Source organism: Musca vetustissima, unplaced genomic scaffold (genome assembly GCF_032173495.1).
Source record: "Musca vetustissima isolate MV318-11 ecotype Yass unplaced genomic scaffold, APGP_CSIRO_Mvet_v1 utg154269, whole genome shotgun sequence".
In the NCBI taxonomy this organism is placed as follows: Eukaryota; Metazoa; Arthropoda; class Insecta; order Diptera; family Muscidae; genus Musca; species Musca vetustissima.
Genome location: NW_026881436.1, coordinates 10,462 through 34,934, shown reverse-complemented (window position 1 = coordinate 34,934; position 24,473 = coordinate 10,462). Strand labels below are relative to the sequence as shown.

The 24,473-nt window shown below is 35.4% G+C and overlaps 1 protein-coding gene across 1 annotated transcript; it reads right to left on the bottom strand.

Moving 5' to 3' along the window:
* Positions 1 to 6,520: 6,520 nt before the first annotated feature.
* Positions 6,521 to 7,342, bottom strand: LOC133327365 (uncharacterized). Its single transcript, XM_061535925.1, has one exon. The coding sequence runs from the start codon at positions 7,319 to 7,321 to the stop codon at positions 6,530 to 6,532; it is 792 nt and encodes a 263-aa protein (XP_061391909.1). The 5' UTR covers positions 7,322 to 7,342; the 3' UTR covers positions 6,521 to 6,529.
* Positions 7,343 to 24,473: the final 17,131 nt, after the last annotated feature.

Genomic DNA, 24,473 nt, shown 5'->3' with positions numbered 1-24,473 from the left:
ATATTGACTAAGTGAACTAATAGCAGCAAGAGCAGCATTAAGTAGCTTAAAAAATACGAATTAAAAGTGTAAATATGATTGGAAAAAAATTATAGTGAGAAAATGATTTTAAAAATTAAACTATTCAATTTCTTATTCTAGTTTTTAAAACAAATTTAAAATTATATAATGTAAAAAGTTAAAGTTAAAAAGAAAAAATCATATTCACATCTTTTAATTCGAACAACAGAGATTTTTGCATGAATTTCGATTTAAGTTTAATTTTTTTCTTTTCTTTTGAGCTACATCATTACGAATAAATGAGACAAAAATAGAAAGAGAAATTATCTTCTCTTCTTTATCAATGCTGATAATAAACAATAGATTTTTTGAGTGAAGTGATGTACTCCACAATTATATTAATTGCATTTTGATGGTTTATTATCAGTTTTGTTTTGCTCTTGCGCGTTTGATGATCTATTACTACAATTTCATTTCTATCTTTTTTGTTTGTTTTGATTATGAATTTTTGATTGATTTAGTTGTAATACAATTTCTTTACTTTACAGTAGGTTACTGTTAAGAATAATGTTAGTTTTAGCTTTTCGTTAGTATTTTTTCACCTAAAAAGAATATAGTGATTTAAAAGAAATTTGTTAAAAATTTATAATTAGAAATAAAAAAAATATGTGAATTGAAATTAAAATGATGGCTTAAGGTATTTTTCCTAGAGTTCCTCAAAAATGACAACAGAAGCAATGGAATGATAATGTAACTTTTGCTTATTTTCGGGGTCCATTCAAATTAGTCGCCTAATGGACATAGGAAGGAGAGGGTATAGAGGCGAGGCGCTCCACTACATCTTGGAGAAGCCCGAATATCTGAGGATCATTTTACAACCAATATTCTAAACGTCGGGGTTTATTTTGTTTTTTTTTATTTTTTTCAGATTTTTTAATGATTTCTATAAATAAGATGTTGTAACGTAGAATAAAAAGGGAGTTAATTTATTATTGTAGTGATAATCAGGATATAGGAAGGACAGGACTCGAACCCCCCAGCCGACTGCTTTTGCTAGTACTCCAGAACTCCCACTGTTCTATCCCATCCTATTGACCATTGGTCTGCATAGACTTAAACTTAATAATTTCATTCGATATTATGCCAGGATTTTCTCGGTACATTACAGGACAAAAGCATAATTCTATGGTCAAATTTGTACGGTGTGCAAAATTTGATGTCAATCTGACTAATATGAGAAGTTTGATGCCCAATTTACTTAAAATCGGGCGAAAATATATATGAAAGCTATATACAAATATGAAGCGATTTCAACGAAACTTGTCACAGGTTAGGTTATACTAATTTCAGTACGTTTTGTTACTATCACCCATATATTGGCTCCTTGGTGCGTCAATTACTTAAAATCAATCTATAATAAAAGGGAGATATATCTAAATCTCAACCGATTTTCACGAAACTTGGCACACATCATTCTGGACTAAATTTACATAAAATCGGACGAAAATATATATGGGAGCTATATTTAAACCTTGACCGATTTTTACGAAACTTGGCAGACATCATTTCAGCTCAATTCAGTACGCTATGCCAAATTTCTTGTAAATCGAAAAATATATAGGGACTTTGGTGCACCATTTACATGAAGTCGGACGAATCTATATATGGGAGCTATATCTAAGTCTGCACCGATTTTCTCGAAACTTGGCAGACATCACTCTGGGCTCAATTCAGTAAGTTGTGCCAAATTTCGTGCAAATCGAAAGATATATAGGGACTTTGGTGCCCCATTTACATAAAATCGGACGAAACTCTATATGGGAGCTATATCTAAGTCTGCACCAATTTTCACGAAACTTGACCGACATCACTCTAGGCTCAATTCAGTACGTTATGCCAAATTTCGTGCAAATCGAAGGATGTACAGGGACTTTGGTGCTCCATTTACATGAAATCGGACGAAAATATGTACGGGAGCTATATCTAAATCTGGACCGAATTTCACGAAACTTGGCAGACATCATTCTAGGCTCAATTCAGTACGCTATGTCAAATTTCGTGTAAATCGAATGATATATATGGACTTTGGTGCACCATTTACATGAAATCGGACGAAACTATATAGGGAGCTATATCTAAATCTGGACCGATTTTCAAGAAACTTGGCAGACATCATTCTAGGGTTAATTCAGTACGTTATATTAATTTTCGTGCAAATCTACAGATATATAGGGTCTTTTGTGCACCATTTACCTTAAATCGGACGAAAATATATATGGAAGCTATATCTAAATCTGAACTGATTTTTCCCAATTTCAATAGGGTTCGTTCTTAGGCCAAACAAATGAGCTGTGCCAAATTTCATCCAAATAAATGGGACCTGTACTTTGTTTACAATTTAACACCAACAGACGGACGGATATGCATAAATCGACTCAGAAAGTGATTCTATGCATATTCTCAAAAGGAACTATGGGTATATCTCGTTTCCTTTTGCTGTTACAAACATATGCACAAAGACATAATACCCTGTACCACAATGTGGTGAAGGGTATAAATACATACCGATTTAATAATGAGGGAGAAGGCGTGTAATGTGATATACATGAAAATAAAAAACACCAGTACAGAAAACATCATGCTACATGCCTAAGCAATAGAATACGTCTATAGCTTCTACTGCCTAGGAAGCATTGTAACAACAAGTGGTGGGGCTGCAACGAATGTAATCTAAAAGCTAAAATAAAACCAGTAAGGAAATATCAAAAGACGGACGGGACCGACTATATGATACCCTTCACCCTTTTGGGTATATGCACCATTTACCAAAATCGGACGAAAGTATATATGTGGGAGCTATATCTAAATCTGAACAGATTTCCACGAAACTTAACACATCATTCTAGACTCAATTCAGTACGCTATGCCAATTTCGTACAAATCAAAAATGTATAGGAACTTTGGTGTTTCAGTTGCATTAAGTCGGGAGCTATATTTAAATATGCACCGATTTTCACGAAACTTAACACATATCTGTCTAGACTTATTTCAGTATGCTATGAAAAATTTCATCCAAATCGAAATGTATACAAGGACACCACTTACGTTAATCGGACGAAAATATATATGTGAGCATATCTAAATCTAAACCGATTTTCTCGAAAGTTAACACACATAATTCTAGACCTAATTAAGTACGATATGCCAAATTTCGTCCAAACCGAAAGATATATAGGGACTTTAGTGCACCATTTACATGAAATTGGAGCTATATCTAAATCTGAATCGATTTTCACGAAATTTAGCACACATAATTCTAGACTCAAATTTCGTGCAAATCGAAAGATATATAAGGACTTTCGTGCACCATTTACATTAAATCGGACGAAAAAAATGTGTATCCAGGAAAACCAAGTTTAAAATATTTTATGCATTGTATAAAATCGAGTCTACAAACGTGTCTTGGTGAAACTTGTCTTGTGTTTAACACTGTCACGCAAAAGCCATAAGTATCCATAACCAGATGCCGCAGTATGATACTCAGAATATGCTGGTCCATTATAGAGCAGTGGAACCTAACAAACTGGGAGCTCATATAGAAGCAGATTTGACGTAAGAATTGGAAATTGATTGGCCACATCTTAAGCAAAACATTCTATAAGAATGGCGCAATGACAAATCTAATATACACTCCACCTTGTGGCGGAGGATATAAAATATTGATTGGAAAACTATTTTTCATCGCGAAATTTCATAAACAATTTCCGATAATGGTCAACTTTTTGGTGGCGTCCATATAATAGTACCACTATATTTTCTGTATTTTACTGGTTTCTGTCAATAATTTTTATTATGATTTATATAGTAAATATTATGTTTAATAAGTTCCGCCTTTGTCTTGCCCTTGTTTATATTAAAATTTTACTTACCACCACTTAATTACTAAAACATAATTTAGATTATTTTTTATTTATTTTATTTATATAAAAACAATAATTTATTCAATATTTATGAAATGTGTGTTTTTAGATGAATTTGCTTAGAGACTAATTATGATTTTTTATATTTTATTTTCAACAAAACAAACAAGAAAATTACGCAAATAATTTTTTTTTTTTAACTCAATATATGTATACAATTTTTTTTTTACAAACAATATAAAATGAACTAAAAATACGAACATACGATGTAAACTAAAGTTAATTAATGAGTATTGTATTTGTGGCTATAAATGAACGGAAATTTTGAAAGAAGAAACGAAAGTACAAGTGAAAGTTTTGAAAATGTAAACAAAGTATAGGGAGAGAGAGAAATATTGAAGATGCATGGATGGAGTATAAAATGAAGATGATGTAAAGGGGGTGTGAGATGTGGAAAAAATGTTTTATTGAGTTCCTAACATTTGTTGCAATTATGATTCGATGTGAAATTTTTTATCGTTGCTGTATAGCCAATATGAGTAGGTTTTACGTCACTGTTCTGCCGAAGAATAGTTGGAACAGAAAGGCCAAAGATTGTACAGGGTTACCCATATTCGACGGACCCATCTGGCAACGCCATAAAATATCGCTACCGTACGAGCCAGTGTTCTGAGGTCCCCAAGAACATCTCAAAAACGCCGTTCTCAGCAGTTGGGCATGGCTCGGATTATTCGCATTGATTTGCATTTGTTCCCGTACAAAATTCAATTGACGCAAATAATGTTGCCTGCGGACAAGCCTCGTCGATTGGAATGGGCCCAAAGTCTCATCGAAATGGCCGAAGATGACGAGCAATTTTGGAACAAAATTATCATGTCCGATGAAGCCCATTTCACATTGAATGGGACCGTAAATAAGCGAAATTGCCGTTTTTACGCCACTAAAAATCCTCAGAAGATTTAAGAAGTGTCTCTTTATGACGAAAAAGTCACAGTTTGGTGCAGCGTTAGTGCTGTTACCATCAATCAGGAACGTTATCGCGACATGATGACCAATTTTGTAATTCCAATTATTCGTCGAAAGCGTATGAGGCAGTTCTGGTTTCAACAAGACGGCGCTCCACCGCACACAAGTCGCATAACAATCGATTTTCTGAAGAACTTGTTTCCGGGCCGTTTGATGTCGAAAAATGGTGATTTGGACTGGCCATCGCGTTCGCCCGATTTGACGCCGCCTGACTTCTTCTTGTGGGGATATTTGAAGTCAAAGGTTTACGTTAACAAGCCAAGGACCGTAGAAGAGCTCATGGACAACATTCGTGAAGAAATAGCCGTTATTCCGGCCAAAATGTTGGCAAAACGATGGAAAATGCAGCAAAAAGGGCACAATACGTCATCAACGCCAGAGGCGGCCATTTGAGAAATATCATATTCAAAAATGGATGTAAACAAATCTATTTGGAACAAATTAAATGATTAACATTGCCAACCGTCAAATTTTTATTTTTCCTTTGATTAAAAAAAAAACATGGGTCCGTCGAATATGGGCAACCCTGTATATGATTGTACGCTGACTAATAAGTCTGCTCATGATTATTTTTCGTGGAGGAGAAATAATGGATATTCCTACATCGATTCAGAGTATTGCTTCGAAGGCTATTATATATTTTTGGTCTAATCCAGTGTTCAAAGGATCGTGTCGATTGGTAAAAAACAGATGAGAAATCTTGAGCAACGTAGGAAATTCTGTTTGGCTGAAATCTTCGGGAAAATTAAAAAAAAACGAAAAATGCTCATTGATGTATCAATCCAAACCCCATACAGTTTTGACATGGCTCCCAATGACTCCTTTTTATTCCCACACATCAGGAAGAAATCTTCGGCGAAGTTGATCATTTCACTCTTCTGCTTAAACAACATTGGACGGTTAATTCTAAGTGGTGCACCACATTTTTTACCTGAAGTCTTTGGGAAATTCGAAAAACACACAAGGAAAGACGAATCTTGTCATAACAAACATGAAGAAAAAATCGTGGTCAACGATTTTCGGTGGCAGAATCGATGTGGAATAGGTCCTGAAAAATATATATCCTTGCAGGTCTTCACTCGATACACTGACGTCACACAGGGGAGAATATACACATAGACCCATCATTTTCGAGTTGTACCTTTCTCATATCCAAATTAAGGTGCACCATGATAGCAACCATGTTGTGGAAAATAAGTACAAAAGGGTATGTAGGTATGAATTTCTGTATGTGTAGCATTTTGTACATTAAACTTAAAAGTTTATAAACGGAAATTTAACAAAACAAAAATGTATTTTTTATGATTTGGATGATTTTGTGTAATTGTTATGCTTTTGACAACTTTCGATTTACTACAACAGTTCTACTATATAAAACGCTGTAAATGTATGATTATGTATATATGTGTGTTTGTGTGAATTATGTGTGTATATGTGTTGAATTTTTGTGTAGTTTTTTTTTTTTGTTCTCATTAAAATTAATAAATTAAAATTAAAATAATGTCTTTAAGAATTTGTTTTTGTTCGTCATAATGCGACATTCTCATTCTTCGTCCGCTCACTAACTCACTCAATCGATTATCTTAACTTAAAGCCAACAATGGTTCATCTTCCAATTCCTTATGTACCGATTTCTTTTTGTATTTCTTTTGTTGCAGTTTTGTTTTGACCAATTTCGTTTTGGATTTACTTGAATGTTTAGCCTTTTTGAGTTTCTTTTCTTCGGCGGCCTTTTCCTTATCCAGCAATTCCAATTGTTCAAAAATATTTTTCGGATGTGGATGATTACTGGGTTTGGTGGAGTTCTTGGCCTGATACACCACAACAAAATGTGAGAACGCAGTATCCACAGGCACATTAATATCGGCAAAATCACGGAAATGTGCAAACTGCTCTTCGGGATATGTGTATTTTTGTACAAAATCAACAGTGTCTTCTGGATGATAGGGCATTTCTTCTTCGGGATAGAATGTGCCACCACGTATAACACCAAAATCTCCCGAACCTAATATGGAAGCATCGTAGCCACCTTGTTTTTGATTCGGTGCCAGACCAGGACCAAGATTACCTTCTGGACGTGCTTCAGCATATTTGGGTACAAATGGCGTATCGGGTAACGAGAAATATGGACGAGAATGTCCGGATGGTGGTGCCTCCCGGAAGAAGGGTGGATAGTAATTTTGTGCTGCCTGACTGTGAGAATCTGCTGGGTTAACACGACGTATTGGCTCCGGCACATCAGCTCTTGCATTGTAACGTGAACTTTGTATTGGACGGAAGTGTTGTGCTGTTGTTGTGGTAGGTGGTTCATAAAATTGTCTTTCTTGTGAGCGCAAAATGGTTATGGGTGAGAAATCATTTGGCTCCATAAGCATGTCACTGTCTTCCTCGGGGAACTCATCTGAAAAGAGAAGAATTACAATAAATATTTAATACTTGTTAGGTGAAATAAACTCAATATATATAAATAATTGTTCGAAATAATATGAACTTTTATTTCAAAGAAAAAAGAAATGTAGTAAAGTCGGACGTGGCCGACTATATGATACCCTTCGTCACTTTGAATATATTCAACAGCTGTATCCTAACAGACTTCGCCTTTATGAAGGAACATTAGCCTGAAATTTAACGAACTTAAATATGTGATTTTTATCTATATGTGATTAACATCAATCCATACATATGTCATTCTGTAACCTGTGCTAAATTTCATTTGATTCAAGCAGATTTAGAGCTGTTTGCGTACAATGGGATAAAGTTATTTCAATCTATTTAAAACATACATTTGTTGTTCAAATCAATCGTACGCCCGTTGATTATTTGGTGCACAATTAACATGAAGTCGGCCTGAAATAGAGATGGGAACTATGTCTGCACCTGCACTTATTTCAACAAAAGGCAATAACTTCATTGTAGTCTGAATTTGAATTATAGTGCAAAATTTCGTGTCAATCGAACAAACATGAGGAAATTGGTGCACCATTTACCTAAAATCGGACGGAAATATATATAATATATGTCAGTTATATCTGAGTCTGAACCGATTGCAACACAACATGAAACACTTTAGGCTATACGGACTTTAGAATATTTTACAAAATTGTGTGCCAATCGACCAACCTTTGACTCTTTGGTGCAACATTTAGTTAAATATATATGGGTGCTATATCTAAATCTTATCTGATTCCAACAAAAACTGACGGAAGTTAGGCTATACAAACATCAGTTCTCTTTGCACAATTTTGTGCCAATCGGCCACATTTTGGATCTTTGGTGCAAGAAATAAGTGCCTGTGCAAAATTTTATGCGATTCGGATCATAAATGCAACCTATATTTTGTTCGCAATAATACATGGTTCAGAATTAGATATAGGTCCCATATATATATATCGCTCCGTCTCATTGCCCAACTGAGTGCTAGATTAGGTCCTGATTAATGTATGCGAAGTTTTGTTGCAATCGGTTAAGATTTAAATATACCTCCCAGGTATAGTTTTGTAAGATTTTATGTAAATGAAGCATCATATTGCCAATGTTTGCCCAGTATAGTTTGGTGAACCAAACCCCAATATATGTCCGAATGGGACAAAATTTTGCACAGAGTACCGGATTATGTTCTGATTGATGTATGCAAAGTTTTGTTGGAATCGTTCATATTTAAATATACCTCCTTGTCTGATTTTATGTACTACAAGTTGACGTCCATGAAGTTTTGCGTATTGCAGTGCATTGCGTATTGAAGTGAAATAGGTTCAGATATAGCTCCCATATATATTTTCGTCCCATCCTATGTAAATGGGTCACCAAACTCCGAATTTTATTACAACGTACCAAATTGATCAATATAAAAAATGTATTGGATTTTGTAAAATATATTCAGATGTTCACGCAAATTGTGCACTAAATAATAAACGTTTCTCCGGTCGAGATAAAACTTTGGATTTCATACAAATGATTGGCATTCAATTGTTCATAGATTTTAAAATAGTATTTGTATGGTTTTTTTATCCTTTACCACACTGTGGTAAAGGGTGTTATGTCTTTGTACAGGCAAAAAGAAACGCATAGAATCACTTTCTGAGTCGATTTATGAATGTCCGTCCGTCAGTTTGTCCATGTTAAATTATAAACAAAATGCAGGTCGCATTTATTTATTAAGAAAATCGGATCAGATTTAAGTATAGCTCCCGTATATAGTTTCATCCGATTTTATGTAAATGGTGCACCAAAGTCCCTATATAGCTTTCGATTTGCACGAAATTTTGCAAAGGGTACTGAATTAGGTCCAGAATGATGTGTGCTAAGTTTCGTGAAAATCAGATCAGATTAAGATATAGCTCCCTTATATAGTTTCGTCCGATTTTATGTAAATGGTGACCAAAGTCCCTATATACGTTTCGATATGCACGAAATTTTGCATAGTGTAGTTAATTGAATCTAGAATGTCGTGTGTCAAGTCTCGAGAAAATCGGGTCATATTTAGATAAAGCTCCCATATATATTTTCTTCCGATTTAAGGTAAATGGGGCAAAAAAAAAATATATATATATATATATATTCTCGTCCGATTTAATGTAAATTGCGCATTATAGACCTAAAGTTTTGCCGACTGCCACACAATTTTGTACAATGTACTGAAGTTGTAATAACCTTTCGTATGTCAAGTTTTCTTGAAATCGGTTCAGTTCCTATATATACTTTCGTCCGATTTTAAGCAAATGGTGCACTAAAGACCCACAGCTAGGCCGATTGACACAACGTACTGAAATTAATACGAGTATAAATTAATCTGAACCAAGTTTCCTTGAAATCGGCTTAGATTTAGATATAGCGTTGCTTCCATATATAATTTCGATCTATTCATGTTTATAGTACACCAAATAATCAATGGGGGCCTGATTGATATTACATTTTAAACAGTGAAGCATACGAAAGCGAGTGTAAAATTTGCTTTAAATCTGTTTATAAAATTTAGAATTAGTTGAAGAATGACATGTGTTGGGATTGATGTTAGTCGGTGTACTTATAGATAAAGATCACATATTTAAATTCGTTCAATTTCATGGAATACATATGTAGAATATACCCATATAGTCGGCCCAGTCCGACTTTACTACTTTCCTTACTGGTTTTAATTCAAATATGTATGTAGTTCACACAGTTATTTTCGTCCGATTCTATTTCGGTGGTCCTCCATAGATGCTATGTCTATCCTATCTACAGGATATTGTACATATAAGCATCTTTTGTATGTACCAAAGTAATGAGGGGTATCACATATTCGACTCCGTCCAACTATTGAACGTTCCCAACTGATTTAAGAATATTACTTTTATGCGAAGTTGGGGTCAAATTGGATAATCAAAAAGCTTCGTAGTAGATTTACACATTTAAAAAAATCTTGACCCCATAAGGAGAAGGTACTACCGGGAGTGGGTCTATAAATTCCATTTTCGGATTGAAAGAAAGTTTGACAAACATTTTTCGAATTTCAGAGTTTTTACCAAATCATGCTCGACATGACATGAAAAAATCGGAATTTTATACTTTGACTTTGGGCACGATTTTTAACCAATTTAGTATTACGGGTAAAATGCGAGTACCAAATCTTTCTACCGAAAAATTCATATTGGTTTACCCCCAATATGTCCAATACCACCAAAATGTCTGAGTTTGGTCACAATTTTCAACCAAATTGGTTATAATTTTATACTTTCTATTCTTATTCGGTAGGAAATCTTCCTAGTAAATATATCATTACAGGCCTAAGTTTGTAGTTAGCCTCCATATGACGCCTTTTTACCAAATTAGCTGTAATATAAGATTTCAGATTCTCATTGGTTGCCTAATCTTCATACCAGAAACCTCGATCCATTTTAAAACTCCAGCTCATGGTTGTGCTGGTATTAACCGATCGATCGAATATTCCCAACATGTAAGAATCAATGGCTAATTATATTTACTTATTACACAAGTGATTCATAAATCATACCGATACCCCGACTATGAGAATTATTTTAATAGTATTTATCTTTAGATCAATGTCGCGGTTTATTGTTTTCAAAAATATATATGTATATATCTTCATCATCTAACAGCTGGACAAACAAAGACATTCAACGAATATTATTTAACCTTGATTTTCATTGTTCTTAAAACAAGTCATAGTCAGTTGCAAAAAATTAACAACAACAACAACAACAACAAAAATAATATATCCAAAAAATAATTACAAACATTAAAACAAATAATCATTATTATAAAGAATGGGTGTCATGAAAATTAAATAAAATAACCCAACCAACCAACCAACCAACCAGGCAAACAAACAAAACAAAAGTAAGAATCTTGACTGCCGCTTGCTGTTGTTATTGCGGCTACAAGAGTTCTATTCTTAATGATAGCATAATTCAAGCTTATAATGACTATGTAAGCAAGAAGTGAGTGTGTGTGTGTGTCTTCGTGTGTAGATTCCCATAAATTATATACGCTTTGTTAGCACCGAGTTATGGTGAACGGACATGGTAGCTGCTGGTCTGAAATCCTCCTCACGATGATCTCAGATGACTAGAAGAAGAAGTTTTCAGTTAGCAAAATTAAATTACGCTGAAACATGGCTAACTGGTGTTGTTAGAACACATGTTCAAAATCACTTGCTGCTGACTCTCCGCCCGCTTGACTAACTGGGTTTGTTAGAATCGCTTGCAAACATTATCCACTGGGCGTTAATGTTTATACTACCATCATAGTTGCCATTATGATGCTATGATGCGAAATGATGAAGAAGAAAAAAAAAAACATGGACAGACCGACAGACGCCACTTTGGATGTGAATGAACACAAAAGGTCAAGTAAACATTTTCTTTGTTAGTTCTTGGCCACGAAAACAAATGGAGAAGAGTATCGGAACCCAGAAGTATTCTATGATTAATTTCAACATGTTGCAAATTCTGACAGCGATGATGGCTGTGATTAGCCACAACTAGGAAAAATATAATTATCAACCGTAATATATTAGTCATAGGTGTAATTTATTAAAAAACAATGTTAACTTAATTTGTGGAGTCTTTTGTTATATGAGTGATATAATTAGAGGGGTTAAGTAAAGTAATCAACGTATGTCATCCATGACCTTTTGGGGTTCGAGAATTTTATTTATAATTTTGAAGCATCATATTTATTATTGGAAGTTGATTGAACTAATCAAATTTGAAGAAACATAGGGGTCTCATAATTTTATGGAATATGTATGTAAGATCTTCGGTATAATTTAAGTCTGAAATGCAGTGAAAAATTTAAGAGATATTGAGCACACAATTTCCAATACCGATAATGTTTTAATTATTTTTTTTCATTTCCAGAAACCTGCTTGTCAAATTTAGAATTATTTCATCCAAACATGGAGTTCGAACACATAACATTTGACTTGTACATGTGGCACTGAAATTTCTTCTGCTTAGAAATAAATCCAAATTACGTCTTACCATTTTCCCATATTTCTTCCGACGATTCTAATATGTCTTATATAGATTCGTAGATCGTATTTTACAATATGAATGTAGTCGTTTGAAAGATTAATTTGCTTCTCGAAGTATTCCAAATAAAGTAGCAGACCTGCGTACGTCTCTGTCCCCAAGGCTTTCATCCCCATAAGGATTTTCCAGCCCCAGACCGTGACCTTGATTTTGTGTCACAGTATTATTAATTTTAATCAAAGTACTGTTGGAATTATGAATCGTATTATTTTACATGATGTTCCGATTCATGAGCAGTTATAAATGATATAAGGTGTATGCTTTGCATCAAAGAAGTTTCGGAAAAAATGTTTATTAAATCGGTAATTCAATTCGCTTCAAAATACATTTCCAAGTTTTAACCAGTAAGGAAAGTAGTAAAGTCGGACGGGGCCGACTATATGATACCCTTCACCACTTTGGGTATATTTTATATAAATCTCCTAACAGACTCTGCCTTTTCGAAAGAACACTGACATAACATGGAACAAACTTGAATATGTGAACTGGAAACCATACTACATTTCAGTTGGGCAAGTTTAGAGTCGTTTGTAAATCGATTGTATTTTGTTGAATATTTTAACCAGTAAGTAAAGTAGTAAAGTCGGTCGGGGTCGACTATATGATACCCTTCACAACTTTGGGTATATTTTATATATGTCTCCTAACATACTCCGCCTTTTCGAAAGAACATTCAGTACCCAATGCCAAATTTCGTGCAAATCCAAAGATATATAGGGACTTTGGTGCACCATTTACATAAAATCGGACGAAAATATATATGGGAGCTATATCTTAATCTGAACCGATTTTCACCAAACTAAACACACATCATTCTACACCCAATTCAGTACCCAATGCCAAATTTCGTGCAAATCGAAAGATATATAGGGACTTTGGTACAGCATTTACATAAAATCGGAAGAAAATATATGGGAGCTACATCTAAATCTGAACCGATTTTATCGAAACTTAGCACACATCATTCTACACCCAATTCAGCAAATCGAAAGATATATAGCACATTGGTGCATCATTCACATAAAATCTAAATCTGAACCGATTTTCTGCAATTTCAATAGGGTTCGTCCGTGGGCCAAATAAGTGAACTGTGTCAAATTTCATCCACATCGGATCATAAATGTGACCTGTACTTTGTTCACAAAAATACATGGACGGACGGACATAGGTAAATCGACTCAGAAAGTGATTCTATGCATATTCTCAAAAGGAACGATGGGTCTATCTCGATTCCTTTTGCCTGTTACAAACATATACACAAAGACATATTACCCTGTACCACAGTGTGGTGAAAGGTATACATATTGAAGGAGAGGACCGACGAACACACTTTTGGACTTGATCTGGGCTTGGTAAAGATAAAAGGTTGTGAAAAGTTAGGTTCAAATCAGACATTTCATTCGCCCTATATTGCATTTAAAAATATATTGAAAATGTTGTCCATTTCTGGGGGAGTTACCAGAAGGAGTGGACTAAGAACTTAAACAATTAACATGCTTCCCTCTCGGACTTCAGAAATGACCCACATGGAACACAGCAACAGACAATACAACAACCTACACAATATCCACAGTGAAATTCGCGAGAAGACATTGGTACGACAACCTAGGATGTTGCAGACATCAACACACCCACCATAAATATGCCTCCCTGCATGATGACTATGTATGAAGATTAGCTGCCCTATGGACTGTCCTTCTCCTAAGCCCGTCACCTGCAAACAAACAAACCTAAAGGATAGTATTGCACCGACTATTATCCCAGAAGGTCGAAGTCTCATACTCATTCCAAGATCAAGTGGATCTGTGGATACAATGCGACATGCTGCCAAACACGCTAGCATAACGACCGGTGACACAACAGTAGCTTCTTCTGACCCTGTCGCATTACTTTCGTATCACACAGGTATTCTATAATTTTCGCAGGGAAAAACAGACCCCAGCCCAGTCAGTCCGTATTAAATTCTCTCGGTCATTGTTATCCCAGGATAACTATTATCACGATACACGGAATACCGTTCTTACCAGAACGAACGAAAGGAGAACGGCTGTATTCCAATATACCTTTCAGAAACATTAGCACTGTTTTGTACGTTGCTACCTCAACTCCAAACATCTCGGTCACTCCAGACTTGCAATATGTCCATAGCTTGCTGATCACGATCTTAGTCGATATATACAGCCTCACGATCTTAGTCGATATATACAACAGGTCTTGTAAAAATTGTATAGTAATCCATTGTAAGTTACGTATAGGTGCACGTATGCGAATTATATCTTGAACTGAAAAAATTTTAACTATTTAATAGTGGGGAAAGTATGGTATTGTCCACTAAGCTTCTTTGCAAAAAAACCAAATGTCTCTTGTAACAAATCGAAGTACTTGTATTACCAGTACTACCACCTCATTGAGAAGTTCGTTGGTGTCTGACTTCGTGGTTAACAAGTCATTTGCAGACAAATGCACACTTTTCCCACTTATATGTGTTGATGTTGTTGTTGGTTTTGCCAGTTAAAGCAATAAACCAAACAGATTGATCGTGCCTGCGTCTACAACTACCGTAGAATTGGCGGCTTATTTGGGATAACATTTGTATTTAATTATTATGTCCCACACAACTATGTTGTCATGGTATTATATCGTTGTACAGCCCCTAGAGTTTGTAACGCCGCGAAATATTGGCCATAAACCCTTTAATATTGGTCCTAGACCCGTAAGTATACCGATCGCCATATCTCAACTAGCTGAGTCGATCTAAAAATGCGTCCGTCTGTCCATTATTATTTGTATACACGATACAGGTCACAGTTATGGACCAATCGACACTAAATTTTGCATGTAGGACCGGTTCTGGTGAAAGATGACCCCTATTGTTTTTGGTAATGATCCGATAATATTTAGGTGATGAAATGGACCAAAAACTTTTTTGTCTTTTTCTGGTCGCTCTAGAGTCCATAATTATGACCCAAACACCACGAAATTTTACTCCAGAAAGGGTACCGGGTCAAAAAATAGGCATGCCTATTTTGATGAAGATCGGACAATGAAGTTCCGGTTGTGGACAAGGACGACGCTAATAATTTTTGGTGATATTGAGATGATGAAATTTTTAGTTTATGGCGTAAATATTCACCTCGGGAAAAAAGAAATGGAAAATATTCCATATTAGAAAGTGGAACTCTTGACCTATAATCGGGCAGAGGGTGCAGATTCAGAATATAGAACAGCAGAAAGTTCGATTTTCGTGGTGGTTATGTAGGGTGTCATATGGTCGGCCCTGTCCGAAAATACTGCTCCGCTCACTGGTTGCAAAATAGTCAGGCGTAATTTTGTATATTGAGTTTTCATTGGATTACACATTTTCCTACCAAAAATTATTTTTTAAGCAATTAACTATAATTTAGTGGTTTGAATTATCATAATTTCACCAATCGTCTTACCAAAACCTATAAACATTTGTCCATTCTAGGAGAGCCCACATAAACCGTCCGTCTCAATTCTGTTATTTTGGGGAGTTTGGGCACCGACAGGCAGGTATTTTGGATTCACATTAGGTAAAAAACATTTTGGTAAAAATTTGCAGCAATAGCCCTTTTTTGGATAGATATAACTGTATTCTGGGATGATGGGCGCGTTTTTAAACTGAATTTCTTCTTATAAGAGTTTACAGTCAATGGGAACCAAGGGTGTTAAATATTACTAACAGAAATGTATCATGGCATAACCCGCCATATATCTAAGGTCTTATGTTTTTTTATGAAAAATACGAAACGAAACAACAGTCAGAGTTATGAACAGTGATTGTTTTCCTTATCAGTGTTGTATTATTGCACAACGCATTCAGACGCCTTCACAAAACTTAATAAAAAATCGTATTTTGGAACCATATCGATTATTCATTTTGAATCTAAAGCTGCCTTTTGGTTTCTCTGAAATAGTTTTATTTGTTCAATATTTAAAATTCCAATTAACAAATAATTCATAAATAATTACAACAATGTTATGTTCTGTTAAATTAATTATTAATATTTTCATAAATTATACAACAATTAGTTACAACAAACAACCTGTTGAAAATATCCATGTACGGATCAACTTCAATCAAATATGGTTTTAGTTGAATTATAGCTTCGTTAATAATTTAATGTGAAATATAAATCCACATTTGAGCTAATTTAATAGGACATTGACAAATGGGTGGCGTAACAAAGTAAACTAAGTTTAACCGTTTGTGTGTTCGTTTTTGTTTTCTTCTAAACAAAATAGTTGTACAATGTCATGAATTGTCAACATTTGCAAAATGACACTTCAAAAGTCGTGACACGTTTTGTAGCATTTATTCGCATGTCAAAGAAATGCCATTATTTTCAAAACACCATTATAGAACAGAAATCATACGGAAATAAAACACCTACCAACCGATTGAACTGTTCTTGAAGTACTCGCTGCCTGCCTCGATGGGGGGTTTGCTCTATATTGTGGTGAAAACTAGAGCAATTTAATTTTCTATTAAATGAGTTGGCAAACTAAAATCAAAAGATATCGCCAAAGATAATAACAATAAACTACCTTTAAAACGTGGTATGTAAATCGGAGTGTGTGTGTGTTCCAACATGCACAGACATTTGATATTCTGACAGTAATGAATGACAGATTTTAATAAATAAAATGTTTGCATTGTGAGACATGCACTTGAGGGTGGTGTTCAATGCGATCGTTTTCATTTGTTATACAACTTGTCGGAATATATATTGCATACTACGGTTACAACTAGAAGTAAACCAGAATAACAATTTAAACATTAAGGTTTTCATGGAGAACTTCATTAGGGTTGCAATGGAGTATATCATTAGGTAGATTCAATTCTCTTTAGATTTAAAATTTGTCTAAGGTTGAATTAATTTGCCGTTGACTGGATGTAAAGTATCGTCTTTGACCAGAACCCAGAACATACGTGCAAAATCTTCATTTAAGTCGGACAGTGAAGCTAGTCGAGACATGGCATACTATTAATCTATTTTTCCGTGATATTATGATACGATATTTCTTCTTCTTCCTTCATAATATTGAAGTTATATACTCTTTTGAAATTGACGAAAACCGATTCAGATTAAGGTTCACACATTTTTCAACCGATGTTACCCTAATATAGTATATACAGCATTTAACACCACACGTAGCTATTCCTACTCCAGTGCATCGTTTCTGCAATATATTTGTAACGGTCTTTGAGGAAAAATAGATGAGATAGTGGACTTCATGAATCGAAAGAATATCTTGGTCGCGGCGGTGCAGGAAACTATTTAGCCTACAGCGTTGTGATTTTTACAACGTTCTGAGGAAGGATTGCACCAGAGGTGGAGGTGGGAGCCAGGCATCCTAATGGACCTCTCTGTTCAATTCAGACCTACCTCGCTTGAGTTAGAGACCTATACATGGAATGTATAGGGGTAGCAGTTAAATGTGTTAATGCCGTAATAGTTGTGAACCGCTTTATATGCCTAACATTATCTTCCACCATTTGTTGTGGCATTCTGTCCTAGATAATGATCAGAGGGGAACATTGCTGGCAGAGCAAATTGATAGCTTCACGTTCTGAAAGATAAATAAGGATGTCCCCACCAGAATAAGGGGAGAGTGTCACAGTTCGCCAGACCTTACCATTGTGTCACCAGGTCTTATACATGACGTCAACTGGCAGCCTGCCATTTCTCTGGATTCAGACCAATCACCATAATCATCTCCATATGCAGACCTTCCGATTTCATCATCTCTAAACGCCGCACTTTTCTTAGCCATATGAAAGCCAACTGGCAAGAATTCAGAGAGTTCACCAACTAGCGATTTAGAGAACATTCAATTCCTTCAGATGCACGGGTAGCATAAAGGAAATTCTGAGACATCATTGCAGATGTAGCCTCTATTCTTATACCTGCTGGTCGAATACCCGAGATAAGACCTAATTTCCCAGCAGAAGCTGTTGGTCTACAGAACCAAAGGGCCAGGGAACTCACGTTGGATGTCAGCAGATTAGTCGCGGAGCATATGCGGAATAAATGGTTGGAGGACCTGAAGAGTTGCAACATCGGAACCGGTGTAAGTAAACAGTGGGCAACGGTTATGTCGTTCTCAAACCCTGGTAAGAAGGATGACAGGATCTGAGTCACATTTATCGAATTTGAGATGCGCTACATATTTTAACCGACAGATTGGCGAGCATGCCGAGAGCGACAAGGCGAAACAAATAGTACTACATCGTATAAGATCTCTTTCCGCCGAGGTGGTACCACCACAGTTTATATTGAGTGACGTTGCATCCGTAACGTCGTCTAAAACGTTGGGTCCTGACGGAATGTTGCCGTGCCACCCACGTCCTTTCCGAAGCATGGAGAGTACGCAGGTTGGTCTGCGAAAGTAGCCAGGCAAGAATGCAGCAAATGAATGATGAATCGATTTCATTGTTGTCCCCTGTAGCGAATACTCCCTCCCTTCATTAGGAAAAGTTATCCAGTTGCTAATCATGAACATGGTTCCGTAAGAAACACACATATAAGTCGAGGACTAAACCAGAACCGGCCGTGTCATAGAAAAGTGTTGGTAGCGCTTGGCCTGTCAAAAGCCTTTGATACATTCAGTCATGGCTAGACCTCGGATTTTGCATATTTGCATATTTTTTAATAATGAAGATATCGAAATTCTGATTGGACACAAATTCGTTTCAAAGGATTTAGAATTATTTGAAGGGTTCATATTTTTTAATTTTTTGCATATTTGCATATATTGCATATGCACGAGATATGCAAAAAATATGCAAAATGTGCAAAAAATATGCAAAATATGCAAAAAATATGCACGGTATGCTAGGTCGATATGCATTAAATATGCAAAATATATGCAAAATATTTGCATAAAATATGCAAAAATATGCAAAATATGCAAAAATATGCAAAATATATGCACAATATGCAAAAATATGTAAATTGTGCAAAATATAGGCAAAAAAATGCAAAATATGCACGGTTTGCTAGGTCGATATGCAATAAATATTTGCATAAAATATGCAAAATATAGGCAAAATATGCAAAAATATGCAAAAATATGCAAATATGCAAATATGCTAGGTCGCAATATTAAAGATAGAACTTTGAAATTTTGCACATATATTATTATTACTCCTAGGATGTTTGGTATTGGAAATGGGATATATCGGTCCAGGTTTTAGTATATCCCCATATAACGGTTATATATGTTTGGATGTTTTATGCATATATTTAGCAAATTTTTCATTTTTTGAAACGCATACATACAAAATTTGATTTCTATAGCTTAAAAATAAAGAAAGCACACAAATTGTATAAAAATTTAAAACATTACTATGAAAAATCATTTTTTTTTTTTTTGATTAAAATGATTGCATATGTGAAATGTGTTGCTCATATTTTGCATATTTTTGCATATTTTTTGCATATTTTGCATATTTTTGCCTATATTTTGCATATTTTGGATATATTGCATATTTTGCATATTTTTCATATTTTTGCATATTTTTGCCTATATTTTGCATATTTTTGCCTATATTTTGCCTATATATTGCATATTTTATGCAAATATTTATTGCATATCGACCTAGCATACCGTGCATATTTTTTGCATATTTTGCATATTTTTATATTTTTTGCATATTTTTAACATGACCCCAAATATCGATCAATTGGAGCATGAAACGCCTAAATACAAAATTTGAGTCCAATCGGATAAAGCATAAAAAATATGCATAAATCCGAGGTCTAGTCATGGCACACTGAAACGTTGGATAATCAATTATATGTATGGATGTCAATCGTTCGTGGAGTTCCGGAGTGAAACATGGAGTTTCTCAGGGTGGAGTGATGTATCCGGAACTGTTTAATCTCTACCGTTCCGGTATTCCACTCCCTCCAGACCGCATCGAGATCGTTAAGTATGCAGATGATTGTACGATCATGGCGTCGGGTCCTATTGTTGAGGACATATTTGTAAGCTTGAATGTCGAGATAACAGCTTTTCTTCACGCGAGCAATAAGAAAATATTCGCCACGAAATTTTCGGTCACATTGTTCACTACATGGATTGCGGAAATGAGAATGTTTTTGAAAGTGCAGGTCGAATGGCACACAATTCCGAACACCTACCCCAAAATACTCGTGGTCATATTCGACAGCAAGTCCAAATCGTCCGCCCATACCACAGCTATCTGTGATAAGTTGAAAAGCACTTGGGGAGCATATAAGGCAACCTTGTTGACCTCTTACAAAGTGAGAAGTATTTCGACCTGTCAGAACGCCGTACTGAGAACTGCAACAGGGTGCCTCCTCATGACACCAGTGGACCATATTCATGAGAAGACGAAGATACTTCCCTTACGCCAGCATAGCAATATGTTTCGTTACAGTACCTGTTCGGGTGTTTCAGGGACACTTATCTTAACCATCATAATTAATTAATCTCCTCCTCCCACACGTGTTAGGAAGTATCTGCATGATCTAGAGAAAGATGTCCAACGTTATAAAAGGGAGCCTCTAGATCAAGTTGCTTATCGAGCACGCCTGAATAGCATGTATACTAATGCAGTTACCGCTGCGCTGAAAGAATACAAAGTGAATCCGTCCTCCGAGCTCACCTCCATCCATCACAGCAGATGAACGTCAGCTGCTCAGACAAACCAGAATAACGAATACAAAGTGAATCCGTCCTCCGAGCTCACCTCCATCCATCACTGCAGATGAACGTCAGCTGCTCAGACAAACCAGAATAACGAATACAAAGTGAATCCGTCCTCCGAGTTCACCTCCACCCATTGCAGCTGATGAACGTCAGCTGCTCAGACAAACCAGAGTGATTTAAGATGGCGCAGTCGTTTCAATTCGTATTGGAAATTGGATTGATAATCACGTGCAGAATGTCTGCCCTTCATGTTGTAAGGGCCCTCATACCACAATGCACTTATTCAATTGCCCTGCAAACCTACTTGACTTACTCCTGAAGGTCTGTGGTTGAATTTCTCAACTTAGAGACGGAACCAGACTGTATCAAACAATAAAAATAATATTCATATCAAACTGTTACCCTGTGGTACAGCATATTATGTCTTTGTACATATGTTTGTAGCAGGCAAAACGAATCGAAATAGGCCATGGTTTCTTTTGAGAATATGCATAGAATAACCTCTGAGTCGATTTATGCATGTCCGTCTGCCGTTAGATATAGCTCTCATATATAGTTTCGTCCGATTTAATGTAAATAGTGCAACAAACTCCCAATATTGGTCCGATTGAGACCAAATTTTACACAGCTTACTGAATTAAGTACAGATTGATGTACGCGAAGTTTTATTGGAATCGGTTCAGATTTAGATGTAGCTCCAATATATAGTTTCGTCCGACTTTATGTAAATGGAGCACCATACTGCAAAGTTTGTCCGATGGAGACTAAATTTTGCACAGAGTACTAAATTAGGTCCTGAGTGATGTATACGAAGTTTTGTTTAAATTGGTTCAGATTTAGATATAGCTATCATATAGTTTCGTGTGATTTTACGTAAATTTAGCACCATACTGCTAATGTATGCCAATGGATGTCATCCGTGATTCGATTCATACAATTGATTGAGATTAAAGTTTTCATAAATTTCAGAATGGTATGGGTATGAGTTGTTTTAATTTAGTTCAAATATCTATGTACGTCACACAGTTATTTTCGTCCGATTCCGTTTCAATGGATATTGTACATATCAGCATGTCTTAAGGGTAAAGAGGTGAAGGGTATCATATCATAGGCCCTGACGGACTTTTGAACTTTTCTTACTGGTTTTATACTAAACTTTTGCTGGAATTTTTTAGAGTAATATCCAGTACCTTCATAAAGCGACTCTAACATTCTGATTACAAACAATTATTCTAATACTATCAATCATAGAAACACTGATTAGGTTTTTTTTTTGTTTTTTGTCAAGTGTACTTCCCTGCACATATTTAATTCTATACCAATTCCTTTCTATTTTTATTAACACTTCAGTAAATAGTCTCTGATGCCTTCTATGACAAAGTACTAATTAAAACTCAAGGTTTCTCCATTAGTTCGTATTTTAGCTACATAATAAATTATATCAAAATGAATCTTCAACACTAATCTTGACATTAAATACGCTAACATCCTACACACATTGAAATTTATGCTGGAAATAAAAAATGCCTAAATGGCGCGAAAAGCATACGCGATGACACTTCTCAAGAGACACAATCGCCAGGCATGCTACGACTGCCATCACACTCGTATGTAATCCATTGCACGTTTACCCTAAACAAAAGACTTAAACAACAAACTTGGCATATCTAAATACTATGTGTGCGAAGAAACAAAACAAGGACGTTACAACAACGACGACAATGAACAGCGAGAATGAATGCATTGCCAAGAGGAGTCACGGTTTTAGGTGGTTCTTGCCATTTAAGTGCCCGTGTTCCATGTGTTCTGGTGTGTCATTGCTTTGCCCCGTTAAGAATATTTTCAACTGAAATGTTGCCATAGTCCATGGTAATAAGTGAGTGAGTGTGTGCTTAGAATTTTCAAGTATGGCATTTAACTAAAGAGGCCATTGCTAGCAAACTAGACAACAATGACGATAATCAGTTTCCCTGAAAAGAATATATTGTATAATTCGTTACAGGCCAATTTACCATGAGAATCTTAGCCGTAGGATAACTTCTTGGTTTCTTTAGAATAAACAACATTAAGTGTCTTTAAGAATCTTTGTAGTGTTCTAAAATTGTTATGAGGAGTGGCACAAAGTCAGCACTTTAAGCAACGTGGTAATAAATAATAATTGAATATTATCTCAAATTGAATATCTAAATGTTTTTAGGCGAAAATTATAAAATTATGCTGAAGTTCTATGGAAATGTTTATTATTTTTTTTTTTTTTTTGGTTTGACACTTCAAGCATCAAATGTCATGATAAATATTTATTTATATTTTTGGCAAAATGCCATCTAATGTCGTGAATATGAAATTAAAGTTCATGGTATTTTAATGATAATTATGTCGCATTTAGATTCTATCTTGGTTGGTTTCTATGAAATAATATTATAAATTGATTTCTCTAAATTAATTTTGTATACAATGAAGTGTAAGGAAAACAATGTTCCCTCTCCTTAAATTCCGAAACCAGAATGCTACCACAATATAAAGTTTTTGACTGAAATATTTATTTTTTTAAAAAGTTAAGTTGTTATACAGAGCTCCTAAATTTTAAAATCAAAACCTATACATGTGTATCTCGATTCCTTCAGAGGGTAGTAGCACCTTGCAGGGTATAAAGTGACAATTTCAACCACGTGTCAGCAGGACCAACATTTAGTCTTTAATTCACCATACACATAAAATCGCACGAAAATATAGATATGAGGTACATCTGCACGGTTCTTCCGTGGATCGATTAAAAGAGCTGTGCCAAATGTTAATGGAATTCAGATGATAAATCCGATCTGCACTTTGCATCCATCGACACTTATTTTCAAATTTCGTGGGTAACATATGTTTGCTGTTTTGAATAAAATGCCATAAGGTGAAGGGCATTGCGCTTCCAACACCTCTAAAGATTCGTTGGAGACGAATTATTACTTTACTTTTTTACTTTTGCTGGCTTGCGACAGAACGGTGTGGAACAACCCGTTTTTTAAGCCGAGCTTAACAAAAATTCCAAGACCATATTCCGAGTAGTTGTCTTCTATTTGATCTTTCCATCGGATTCGTAGCCTTTGCGTTCTGCGTAAACCATCAGTGGGCTCGCTTTTGCATACCTTTTGGGCTGGGCATCTTTATCCATTCTCACAACATGGTCTAAACAACGTAGACGCTGCAGCTCTATACATCTGACTATGTCCATCTCCGAGAAAAGATGGTGCAAATCATGGTTTATTCGACGACAATATTCACCGTTGACGCAGATCGGCTC

Excerpts from the sequence above, each read along its gene's own strand:
- LOC133327365 (XM_061535925.1), bottom strand. The coding sequence starts at position 7,321 with ATGCTTATGGAGCCAAATGATTTCTCACCCATAACCATTTTGCGCTCA.